This window comes from Coffea eugenioides, chromosome 10 (genome assembly GCF_003713205.1).
Source record: "Coffea eugenioides isolate CCC68of chromosome 10, Ceug_1.0, whole genome shotgun sequence".
Lineage (NCBI taxonomy): Eukaryota > Viridiplantae > Streptophyta > Magnoliopsida > Gentianales > Rubiaceae > Coffea > Coffea eugenioides.
Window position 1 is genome coordinate 9,186,991 of NC_040044.1, and position 12,845 is coordinate 9,199,835.

Consider the following 12,845-nt stretch of genomic DNA (forward strand, 5'->3'; position numbering starts at 1 on the left):
TTAAGTGCCTCTGATTTCAGCAGTCATGGCATGATTTTGGAAAGAATTAAACTCTATCGCTTCCCAAACACCATCATCAATCTTGAATCTAATAAAAGGCGGACAGCCACATCTTTTTTACAGTTCTATAACATTTAGGAGCTTTATGAGGTGAACTCTTTAGCCCACAACCTTCATAGCAATACATAAATGTACAACTGCGCAACTTCTCTTTAGTATTTTTGTATTTTTGCCTTTTACGGTCCCCAAATCTTTGATTATATGCATAAGAATTATAGTTATTGAAAGCTTCTTTCTCGTTATTAAATACTAGCCCAATTCCAAACTCAATATCTTTATCAGTTTGACAGTCAAGATAAAATTTCGTTATTTTCAATAGACTGTCATATTTGTAAAATGAACTAACAGCAGCAAAAATATAAACAAAAAAAAAGCATCTTTCAGGTATACAATAATCCATACCCAAATCCACATTTATGCTTAATTTGAAAAACTATTAAAAGAAATCCAGTTCTTTTGCTAGGGCAAAGGATGAAAAATATACAAAAACCTAACCTTTAAACCGAAAGGCTTCTGAAAAGTTTTAATTGCTGATTGATGCAATGAGTAAAAATGGAGGTAAAGGAGGAAAGGATTGGTATGAATATTGAATTGGATTTTGGAAAATAGCAGGAAGTAAGGTTGCAAACGAATCTAACCGCTCACGAGTCAAAACTGATTGAACTAAAGTCGAGTTCAAACTAACCAAATCGAACTCGAGTTTAAATATTAAATTCGTTAACTCGCGAGCTCGAGTATATATATATATTTTTATTTTTTATTTTTATTTTAATAGTAAAATTATATATATATTCCTAATATTTTATTAATTATTAAACAATATTATTTTATTTATTTTTAAAAAAATAAAAATAATTATTTTTTATTTTTTTCAAGTTCAAGCTCGAGTTCGCCTTGACTCAAATTTAAGTCAAGCTTGAGCTCAAGCTCGAGCTTTAAATTGCCAACTCGTTGAGTTCGAGTTCGAGTTTGATAAAATTAAATCAAAACTCGATTCGATTAATTCAAAACTCAATTCGACTTAACTCATTTGCAACCCTAGCAGGAAGCAGAAAAAAGGTTTACAACACAAGACAAGACATTTTTTTGGACCTCCATTTTGAATAAGCAAAAAGTCAATTCTTGAGTCAACAAAAACTTGCCATGCAGCTGTTTCTTATTGGTTCTTAACCACCGCGTCAGTTTGATTAACAACCATATAATACTTTCTCACGATGGCAAATTGGCTGAGACACCCGGCCAAGCTATCTTGCATATATCATCCCTGTGGGTGAAAGCTGGATCCCGAGAAAACCTTAGATTCACATAGCTCCCTTGATCAGTAAGCAAAAAGCTTATTCTGCTCCAATGCGGTGCCAGCCATGTGCCAAAAGGGCAATGAAAAAGCAAATAAATTATGACATTCCCAGCCTTACTCTTATCTGTACAACCCTGATCTACTTTTGGAAACTAAAGACCTACTTCCAACTCAAAAGTTCTGCTACAGTAGTAGATCATTAAAGCGTACTAGTTTCAGGCACCACGTGATGATTCTATTACCAATAACCAATTCTCAATCAAGCTTGAGAGGCAAGAGAAATTTCCCTTTTCTTTCTCTACCTTTTTTTTTCCGCGGGTATTAGGGTGATCACCATCAAATATTGTCCTTCCGCAGTGCACTAACACAAAATACATGCCCACCAGATAAACACTTGAGCATCCAATGAGGACTGCTCAGACACACAAACGCTTTGCCTGAGACTTTCCAGAGGTTCTAACACTCTGGCAGCAAGCAAACGCATCAGGAATACCAGAGCTAGGAGAAACATACCAGGCGTGCTTCCACTTTCCCTTGATCTATAGCTTATACAGAACTTGCACCATAACATAAGATATAACACACATAAACACGCACGCAAGTTCTAGTGTATAAATGCTTTAAACGGGATATATGTACTAAAGATCAAGGGCCATTGCTCTGTTATTGCTAGGCTGAGATGGGAGGTGCCAAAGCAGAGCTGGTTCGAGGTGTCTTCTTCAAAACTCGTTCTGGCAAAGCTCGTGATGGCCGTGTAAGTCCATGATTGAACTTTACTAGAGCTTTTCTTGAACTGCAATTATGAATTCGTTATGCAGATTATAGCAAAAGACGTGCTTCTTTTCTTGTTTACTATAGTTATACTCCATAATTCCGCACACGTTTAGCTCTGCAAAGTAATCAAGACAGCAATCAAGTTGCCAATCTTCAATTACAAAAAAGTTTTTCTAATGATCTGATCAAACCAGGGAAGAAGCAATGCAGTGGAAAAGAAAGGATGGAGCTCAGTCAAGTCATATTTGTGTGGTGATGAATGTGCTTCGGTCCTGGGAGAAAACGATTCAGCTTCATTCGGACAGCTTGAGATCAGCTCAGTTGTCGCCGAGGAGAATTCAGCTCAGACAACCAGACTATGTCAAATTCATTCAGACTTTACAGAGGAAGATACAGCTTCCTTCAAGAGTTCCGAAGCCACTGTAACTCAACCCATCATACGAGAAATCCCAGACAAAAGCGATAAAAAGAACATTTTGAACAATCAAGAACTTTGGGGAGTGAAGCAAAACTCAGCCTATCAGCTCTTTCAGCAAGAAGATGCTGCCATGACCATTCAGTCAGCATTCAGAAATTATCTGGTCAATTCACCCGTATTACAAGATATTAGTCTACTTCAGTATAAAACTGATTGTTTTCATTGACTCTTATTTTAAAAAAAGAAAAATTCGTTAGATTCAATAACCAGCAAGAAATTCAAGATAATTGAAGATCACGGTGATCTTAAACATTACGGGTTTCTCCAACTAGTAGGGCCATTCAATGATGAAATACTTGTTTCATGTAGTTTGTAACCTGGCGTGGGTGCTTGAATTTTCAGGCCAGGCGTTCCTCTCGGATGAAGGTGAATGATGGAAAGCAAGAGATCATTGTGGACACAGCAATTCCAAGCCCAGAGTCTCTAAGCTCATCAATAAAAGTTCAAACAGGTGATTCAACAGGCACATCTGTAGTTGATGTTGAAAGCATTAGCCTCAACCAGCCAATGCAAAAGCGTGTAAGAGTCCAAGCGGCAAAGCTGCAGGTAAACCCCAAAAAAGAACTTAAGACACATCTTTTGGAGTTTTAGCTGCAAAATACATGCATCTTCAAAAGACGAAACCTGGAGTTATAGATGAATCTTATAGCTTCCAACTAAGATTCACCAAAATGTAAGCAGTTGGGACAATAAAAGATATGTAATTGGACAGTACATTGATGCTAGAGGCTTAACTTTCTTTTCGCATGTTACTATCACTAATTCAAGGTTCATTTGCTGACCATATAGTTGTGACTAAACCTATCAAATTGAGTTTATGGTCCTGCTGAGTTACGGCTGCTAGCTAAAAAGGTCATCATCTTTGATTGCTCTTTTCTTCTCTCTTATGCAACACCCGACATTATCATACAAAAAGCTTAGCATAATCTTTGTCAAAGGCACTCAAGAATTTAACTGAAGCAAAAATTCACCTGAATTTACCTGAATTCCATCAAGTCAGATCTCACCAAGAAAATTAATATGCAATGCTCTAGATCATTAAGACTCTCTCTATATTTTTGAAATTTCAATTATTAGTCAAAAATTGATTGCTATTCCTTTTCTCGATATTGATGCAAACCAACCTGAATGCAGTTGCAAATTACTTAATAAGCACCATAGCATTTGGATAAGAGGAAAAGTGAAAAAGGAAAAGAAAAGGCAGTAAGGAATAATTGAACAGAAAGCATTATGTATGTTTCTTCTGCGCAACTTTGACAGGAAGATTGGGATGATAGCACAGTAAGTAGTACCATATCAAAAATGAGGATTCAGAAAAGAATAGAGGCGGCAACAAGGCGTGAGAGAGCTCTTGCATATGCTTTTGCACAACAGGTACAAAAAAATAAACTCGTGAACATGCAGTGATTAATTCAAATTTGCTATAAACAGAGGCTCTTTGCAGTTAAGAGTATGTGCAAAGAAGAAATGTACCAAATCCAATAGCTTGGATGCCAATATGAGCTGGAGCTGGCTAGAAAGATGGATGGCAACCCGCCAGCCAGAAAGTTCTTTGGTTAGTAACAATGCATGCAAGAGGACCAAGTTGGGTAGCTGCACATCACTGTCCAAAAAATTAATGGATGCAACAGCCGAAGAGGAAAGCTGTGGATCTAATGAGGTTTCTGCACACATTGATGGAATATTGGTAGCTGGTCAAAGAACACAGGATCGTATTAGGCCTGCCAAGATTAAAAGCCGTAAGGAATATCGCAAAGAAACAACTCGTTTCAAGCAGGCAGTGTGTAAAAGAGGCAAAGGTAAATCTTCTAATAAGTAATGTAATTACCAACAACTACTCTGTTATAGGAAAAAGATTACAATGACATTTTATTGACAGATAGGATCTTCTCCTAATTCTGGCCTGTATATTTATTGCTTACTACTGCTTGCTGGATAGGCAAGCAAGAAAGATTTTCTGGCAGATGATGAAAAAGAACATGAAAACAAATTCAAGCAGTCAGGGCAATAAAAAGAACTGAAATGTCAGCTTATCTTAAGTATCCTCTGATCTTGCAAGGTGCAACAACTACTGTCAACATACTTTGTGCGCTCTAGACCCCATTACCCAGTCCATAAAATAGAAAAGAAAACAAATTGTTGACAGGGATTTTCTTAGTTTACTGTGCAACTTCCAGTTTGCTGCTCTTGGAAGGCAAAATGTAAACTACAGAAGCTTGTGCAACAAAAAGAAACCATTTGCCAGTTTGTTCAAGAGTTCTATTACAACATTTAGAAGAGTACCTAAAAGAGTTCACTATAACTTCACAGGTTAGAGCTAAATATAATTTCTGCAACATAATCGCCAGAGGACACAATTCTTTTTAAAACTCCATTAGCAAAAGCAATACAAGTAAAAAAAGACAAGATGAAGAGGATGGAAACAAAAGCAAAAATATATATATATAGATTCAAGCCATTTCACAACTTTCAACAGTTTCTCCTGAAAAGAAAATGAAAGATAGAATTAAAAAAAAATCAACATACAAGCTTAATAAGCCCCTACTATAACCAGACTGATATCTATTTTTAGGTTTAGAAGGAAGAAAAGTCCAGCAGTAATTCAAGACTTCAAAAGTTGCAATTGCGACTTAGGGAAACGTAGGAAACTAGTAATGTAACCAAAGCCAGCCAAACCCATTGAAACTATACACTCTTTCACAATGTAAAATCAAAAGTTGAAACTTCAGAGAAAGGAATGATATAAAGAAACAATTGAATGAGCTCCTTGATCATGCTTGACAAAGTGATCTTATTAAAATATAATTTGAGCTATGGGATCATGATAGAATCAAATGACGATAAATAGATTGCATAAGAGCAAGGAAAATAAAAAGACAGAAGACTTGAAGGGCTCAAAAGCTCATGGTAAACAAGAAACAGCGTGAGAATCACAATTATAAATGATGTATGCAGTCAAAGGGGGGAGAGGCCAGTAACTTTAACTTTGGAACCTCCTCCAAAACATTCAGTCCCCTTCCATTCCCTGCTTCAGTAGGTTCTCTGCTGATATTGGGATATTCCAGACAAACCAAAAATAAAGCAACTCCAAAGCTCATCTGTCTAACAACTTAAATAAAAAAAAGAGACAAAAAGTATAACCAGTTTGTTTTCCTGAGAAATTTTTAGCTTTAAATTCTCTTATGCACAAAAAAAAAAGTAAGTAGATTTGTCAATGGCGAAGAATTGAAACAGAACTTAAAACGTCTAAAAGTCAAACCTATGTCTTGCCTTTGTCAGAAGATGGGACTTTGTAAGCTTAGAGACTGGAGGGATGGCCTTGTCCTCATTCATCGGATCACGCTGATGAAAAACCAGGGCGAGTGAAGATAGGACAGCAGGTTGCATATATGTGTGTGGGTGTGAGAGAGAGAGAGAGAGGGAGAGGAATTCATGGTTAGAGAAAGGGTGTCTACAGCCAATGAGAGGAAGAAAAACACGTTTGGGAGGAGCAAATATGCTGTATAGCAAACAGGCAGTTCAGAAAACCATTGAAAACATAATTTTGGCCCCTAAAAAGGTGACAGATACAGTGGATAATGAAGGATAAAAAGGAGAGCAGAAGGAGGAGCAAACTGAAAAGAAAATTTTTCCACAACTCACAACTTATTTCCCCATCTTAAAATATTGAAAGATATAATGATTCAACACCACCAAACAAGCCAATAACAAGCCTAAGTTTCTGGTTAAGATCCTAACTTGTTTATGTAGTGCCAAAACCAACTTTTCTTACCAAAAGGGGTGGGAATGTGGTTACCAACTCGTTACTTTGAACTAAACAACCTGGCACAACTGTCCAAGAAATTTGAATTTCTCATTTCTCAATAAGGTAACGCACTAGAACTGTATCTGATTAATATTGAATGTGATAGCTAGATTACTGATAAATGAGCAATAAAAGCATGAATGAAGCATTTATACCTCCTTTTGATCTCCATTAGTAAAGCTCAATTTGAGCATGCAGCTGTCTCTACTTCTTTGTTAATCACAGCTCAACCTTGTGATAGACTAAAACAAAACTCATTTGAGACATTTCTCATGGGAAAGATAGACTTAAAAGATCTAATTTTGTAGTTTTTTCTAAGAGAGCCCTGTAATTGTTAGTACAGTCATCACTTCTAGAGAGCAAATCTCAGTTAAGGAACATGTCTGACCAGAAGAGATGATTGGCAAATTAATATACCAGTTAGCAAAAACTATTCCACTAAAAACTCTTCCTCCATAGTAGAATCTGCACAAGCAACATAACCTGCATCTTTCATTTGCTTAATTAGTCCCCCTAATAGAACATATATTTCATTTGTTTGACTGCTAGAAGAGTCCTCAACCAGGAACGGGGAAAATCCACCACCAACATCAACCCAAGCACAGCCAGGGTCCTTTCTGACACCCAAGTCTCTCATGAAAGTCCTCACCTTGGCCAGTTTGGTCCAAGACCCAGCAGCTGCATACATGTTAGCAATTAACACATAATATCCAGAATTCTGAGGCTTCATCTCCAGTAGCTTTTCAGCTGCCCATTCTCCCATATATGTATTCCCATGGATCCGACATGCTCCAATGAGCGTCGCCCACATCGCAGATGTTGGTGCATACGGCATCTTTGTGATAATTTCCTGTGCTTTTTTAAGTAAACCTGCTCTTCCATAGAGATCAACCATGCAAGCATAGTGCTCCAAATGAGGAGCTAAACCATAGATGGTTTGCATCTTTTCGAATAGTATCTGACCTTGGACTACAAGACCTGAATGACTGCAGGCTGACAAAACAGCAACCATTGCTACATGATCTGGTTCAATATCAGACCTAATCATCTCTTCAAATAGTTCAATTGCTTCTTTTCCTTCTCCTTGAATCCCATACCCAGCTATTAGTGAAGTGTAAGTGATAACATCTTTCTTTTCTAGCAGATAAAAAAGTGTTTTGGCAGTTGAAACTTTTCCTGATCTTGCATATGTGTCCACAAGCGCATTCCATAGCAACAAATGGTCTTCAAACCCCTCATGCTTTATAATATAGCAATGAAACTCTCTGCCATGCTGCAGATCAGCCACCCGAGCACAAAGGGGCAGGATACTTGCAATAGTCACATAATTCGGTTCTACACCAGAAAGCAACATCTCTCTGAAAAGAAAGGAGGCTTCATCAGATCGATCCCAGTGTGCATAACCAGAGATAATGGAATTCCATGTGATTACACTTTTAGCTTCTAATAATCGGAACAAAACATGTGCATGCATAAGGTTGTTGCACCTAGCATACATAGTAATTAATGCATTTCTAACGTTATCAAGACTACCATAACAACTACGAACAGCCAAACCATGAAATTGTCTTCCAACTCTTAATATACCCAAGTGTGAACAAGCACCCAATCCTATAAGCACAGCCACAGGATCCAAAGGAATACCGCCAGTTCTCATCTGAGAAAGCAACTCAAGTGTCCCTTTAAAGTTACCCGTCCTCAAGCAACCTCCAGCAATGGTATTCCATGTTAAGAGATTTATTTGTGCACCATCTTTTCTCATGTCTTCAAAAAGCTCAAAGGCTTCAATCCACCTACCTTTAGAAGCATATCCAGAAATTATTGTATTCCAAGAAACTGTATCCTTATCAGGCATCTTATCAAAAATCTTGCGAGCAGCATCAATTTCCCCAAATTTCCCATACATGGAAACTAATGCATTTTGCACAAATATGTTGTGTTCTGAAGAGCTGCCATCAATATAGCTGTGAACCACCTTCCCATAGTTCACATCCAATTGCTCACCACATGCCTTAAGTATGGAAGGGTAAGTAAATTTATCAGGTCTTATTCCCTTATTCAGAATACGTTGGAAAGTAGAAATAGCTTCCTTGCTAAGCCCATTTCTGACATATGACGAGATAAGAAGATTCCAAGGCAATGGGTGCAAAAAATTTGATATTTCAGTTATAGTACGTGCATCAACAAGCAAATCGAAGCTAGTGTAAAGAGTTATCAGTTTTGGGACCAGGGCTGGGTGCTCTTCAAGACCCAAACTGATAGCTTGGGCATGAAGTTGCTTACCTTCTGGAAGCAACTTCAGGTTAGTGCTACTTACCAAAAGAGAAGACAATGCCTGTATAGTAAGATCAAACGAGAAGGATGCTACTGTGTGACTTCGAAAACTTGAAAAAGTCCTAAAGGCTTCTGATAAGTGGCCTTGACAGGCAAATTCCTTCAGGGTTTTCAGGAGGGTATCCACCATTGATTCCGTGCGATTGTTCTCACCTATTTTCCACTTTTTGGGAACAAATTTTTGAACATGGGACAAAGAGATGTGTCCTGGTAACCAACTAGATACAGAAGGCATACAATGTAGCTACTGAAGCTATAAAGAATACAGACACAGTAAATGAACAATGAATGCATAGCTGCACTAGCATTGGCAACACTCACAAACAAAATATCCAGTAATATATTGATCAATCACCTCCAAATCTCCCTCTCTGCACTGCAAATACTGGAATAGGAAAGGAATACTATCAGCTAAACCATAGAAAGGTAAAAGGACACATAAAGTGAAAAAAAAATTATAAAGCCACTTCTCCACGTATCAATTAATTAAAAAATAAAAAGCAAATAATCCCATAGAAAGATTTAAGTTATTGCCTAAAACCAAGTCCCTCTATACTGCCAACCAACAAGGATACATGTATACATGGTCTTCAAAAAAGAAGTTTCTTTTCCTAATGTGGCAAAAATGAGAACTTGCAGGAATTGAACTGAAAAAAATGTGAAGCCAAGATGCAAAGAATAGACAAATAATTCCCAAAAGGCCGCACCATACACAGCGAAAGGTAAAATGAGGCACATATTTTTCCGATTTGGGGAATCTGATAGACAACTTTGAATCCCTTTTCAGAGTCGACAAAGAGCGTATAATATACTACCTAGTAAGCATTAAGCTCAATTCAATTGGCAAATGCCAGTAATTGATATCCATGGCTACCCAGTTTTTCGAAAATAACTTCGACATTTGTGCCATTAATTGTGAAATGCCAGTACTGATATCAATGGCAGTATTAGACAAGAATTAGGAAAAGTAAAAACTTACCCTGAAGAGTAAAGCAGCAATTGAATTAATCCCGAAGTAGACAAGAGATGAAGAGGGGGCAAGGGGGTTGAAGGGAGAAATCGCCGGGAGAAGGGGTCTTCTGTTTAATGCAAGATTGATTCATAAAGATGTTCTTTTCTATGGGGTTTTAGGGGGGTTTTAGTCAAAAAAAAAAAAAGGCTTAAACCCCAAGTCTACGAGGCTCTTGGATTTTCCACCGTTCTTCTTATTTATCTATATATTTATTTATTTAATTTTTCCTTTTTTTTTAAATGGTTTTTCGCCAAATCCCAATTAATCTTTCAGTAATTTACTTCTATAATTTTTCCTGATTTTATAATCTCGTTGTAACTTGACTTAACATTTAAATTTTTTGTTTGGATCAGAGATTTAATGTCTACGTATTATATTAATAACAACTAAAACACATTTGACATCACCATTTTTCTAGCAAAATTTTAAGAGATTGAATTCAATGCAATTGTCGGAGCAAGTTTAGATATGTTTAAGAGCAAATCGTGTAAAATGTCACCAAATTATACATTTGTACTGACTCAGGTCACTAACGAAATCCATAATATGATGGCGGTTGGGCAAGTAGGCCTCTACGTCTAGTCGTTCAGGACATCTCTTTTTCAAGGAGGCAGCGGAATTCGACTTTTTCTAAAAATAGAGTACTGCGAAAGGAAGTTAATCATAGATTATCAATAAATCTAAAAGTGATTCTTCCCCGGTCGATGCCCGAGCGATTAATGGGGACGGATTGTAAATTCATTAGTAACATGTCTACACAGGTTCAAATCCAGCTCGCCCCAATAATTCGTCCAATTCGTCAATCCAATCTATCATGAGAGGATATAACCCCCTATCTTTCGTAAAGAGTCAATGTGGAGATAAAAAGAATAAAAATCTCTGCAAGATTCCTTTTTTCATTGGGGTTGTAGTTCAATTGGTCAAAGCACCACCCTATCAAGGCGAAAGCTGCCGGTTCTTTATCTCCACTTGCGGCTTGATTTTGGACAAGTATAATCTCCGGTTCACCTCGTTGGCTAACTTTTGTGAGAGGGTAAATACTTGGGTAAATTTGGTCTACAGCCCTGTTTGTAGATCGAGTGACCCAGAATTTACCACGTCATCAATGCGAATTCAATACTTTTTTTTTTGTTTTTTTTTCCTAACGATAATAATTGAATTCAATACTTAGAAACCAAAAAATTTTCTCTCTACTCACCATTCTGATTCGCAACACCACCAATTGAATCAAGAAGCTCTTCTCTTAGAGCTTCTGGCATCTCTTCGGTGCCTTCCATTCTTGTCTTTATAACATCAACCAATTTTGCCTTCGAATCAAGCTTACATATACAGAGCTAAGCCATTCAAAGTTGGAATTCATTCTTAAAATCATATGAGAAAGGAGACAGAATGAAAAAAAGTAAAAAAAAAAAACTTGCTGCAGAAAATTTTGGGAAAAGAGAGGAAGAAAATCCACCAGTCACATCTTCCATTTGATTTCTAGATCTATTTAAAAAAAATTATATGTCTTGCACTTTTGGAGGACATGAGAAACTATAAAGTAAGTGATGGGACTCTTACGATGGAGAAGAAGAGGCCAAAACAACTAGAGATGTAGGCTTTAATGAGCTAATATCGTTGATACCTAACATATCCATCTTCTTAACACTGAATTTTTTAATTAGGGAAAAATGCACTTTTCATCCTCAAAGTTTAGGTTGTTGACCAATTTCACCTCAAAGTTTCACCTAAAACACATTTCATCCTCAAAGTTCTGTAATTTTGACCAATTAAGGGCAATTGACGGAAATGAAGGATAATTATTTAATTTGGACGGAACTTTGCACGTGAGAAGCACGCTCCGTCAAATCCAACTTTATACCCAACAAAAAACGGGTCAAACCGAATGAAGCCACTTTTTGTAACGAACGAAAATTTGGAAAATAGCAAAAGGGAAAAGCTCCATTCTTCTCCTTCTTTCTTCTCCATTCTTTTAGGAACTTTGGGAAGAAAACCTTAGTGCAGCCATCAGTCTTCAAGTTCTGGAAATAGCTGAGAAATTTTCAAGAACTGCTGCATCCCACAGCATCGCAACTGATTATGGGAAACTTGACTGCCTGAATTCTATATTTATGAATGTCTTCTCTCGTAATCAACCCCTGGCATTCTGGAAAGCTCTGTTCCCTGTGTTCAACAGTGTCTTTGAACTCCATGGAGCAACACTAATGGCAAGGGAAAATGATCGATTCTTGAAGCAAGTTGCTTTTCATCTTCTTCGTCTTGCAGTTTTTCGGAATGACAGTATCAGGAAAAGCGCTGTTACTGGCCTACAAATACTTGTCCGGGTATAGTTACTGATTTACTTAGGATAGTTATATGGCTCCAGCAGTAAATATGCTTCTTGACATGTTGAGTAAAGTTTAGCTTTTTCATGTTGTAGAGCTCTTTCTCCTACTTCACGCAAACAGCTAGGCTAAGGGTCATGGTAACTATTACTCTTTCTGAATTGATATATGAAGTTCAAGTGACTCAGATGAAATCTGATGGAACACTTGAAGAAAGTGGTGAAGCGCTCTTAGAATATCGTTGAGGGAAATGGCAGATGAATCTAAGAGTCCTAACTTGTTAAATGATTGTGGTCTTCCAGATAATTCACTTGTCTCTGTTCCTCAAAATTTATCAGAGAACCATTGGTCCTGGACTGAGGTCAAATATCTTGCTGACAGCCTTCTTTTGGCTTTTGATGCTAGCTTGGAACATGCGCTTCTGGTATATTTGATGTTATGATCAATCCTACCACATATAATATGCATGATGAATTTTTATTAATATATGGTATTAATCAAAAAATCTTCCAGGCATCTATTATGACTGTGGATCGATATGCAGCAGCAGAGGGCTTTTACAAACTTGCATTGGCCTTTGCTCCTGCAGGTTGGGGGCTGAAGTCAATCATTTGGTCGATTAGAGAACAGTAAAAACAATACACACTTGACATATGCTACCGTTAAGGGAACAGCCCATGAAGTCCCCTTCACTTCTCCCTCCCAAGCTCTCACACTTTTCAAAGCATTTCTAAGTGGACATCCTCCCCCAAGAACCAGTA

The 12,845-nt window shown here is 37.4% G+C and overlaps 2 protein-coding genes across 2 annotated transcripts; one reads left to right on the top strand and one right to left on the bottom strand.

Annotated features, from left to right (window-relative positions):
- The first annotated feature begins 1,724 nt into the window (after nt 1-1,724).
- On the top strand, nt 1,725-4,863 carry LOC113748743. The gene is made up of 6 exons (XM_027292290.1): nt 1,725-2,111; nt 2,326-2,712; nt 2,952-3,155; nt 3,870-3,983; nt 4,054-4,408; nt 4,549-4,863. Exons 1-6 carry the CDS (start codon nt 2,037-2,039, stop codon nt 4,575-4,577), a joined length of 1,164 nt encoding a protein of 387 aa, XP_027148091.1. The 5' UTR covers nt 1,725-2,036; the 3' UTR covers nt 4,578-4,863.
- Nucleotides 4,864-6,575: 1,712 nt separating this feature from the next.
- LOC113750363 (pentatricopeptide repeat-containing protein At1g71490) lies at nt 6,576-11,037 on the bottom strand. The gene is made up of 2 exons (XM_027294351.1): nt 10,959-11,037; nt 6,576-8,955 (listed from the first exon to the last, which is right to left on the bottom strand). The coding sequence occupies exons 1-2, from the start codon at nt 11,035-11,037 to the stop codon at nt 6,845-6,847; spliced, it is 2,190 nt and encodes a 729-aa protein (XP_027150152.1). The 3' UTR covers nt 6,576-6,844.
- Nucleotides 11,038-12,845: the final 1,808 nt, after the last annotated feature.

Bases quoted from the DNA above. Each gene is read 5' to 3' on its own strand.
- LOC113748743 (XM_027292290.1), top strand. From the start codon at position 2,037: ATGGGAGGTGCCAAAGCAGAGCTGGTTCGAGGTGTCTTCTTCAAAACT. The intron at 3,984-4,053 runs GTACAAAAAAAT...GGCTCTTTGCAG, and splicing joins CATATGCTTTTGCACAACAG to TTAAGAGTATGTGCAAAGAA. The intron at 4,409-4,548 runs GTAAATCTTCTA...CTTGCTGGATAG, and splicing joins AGTGTGTAAAAGAGGCAAAG to GCAAGCAAGAAAGATTTTCT.
- LOC113750363 (XM_027294351.1), bottom strand. From the start codon at position 11,037: ATGGAAGGCACCGAAGAGATGCCAGAAGCTCTAAGAGAAGAGCTTCTT. The intron at 8,956-10,958 runs GTGAGTAGAGAG...GTTGGTTACCAG, and splicing joins TGGTGTTGCGAATCAGAATG to GACACATCTCTTTGTCCCAT.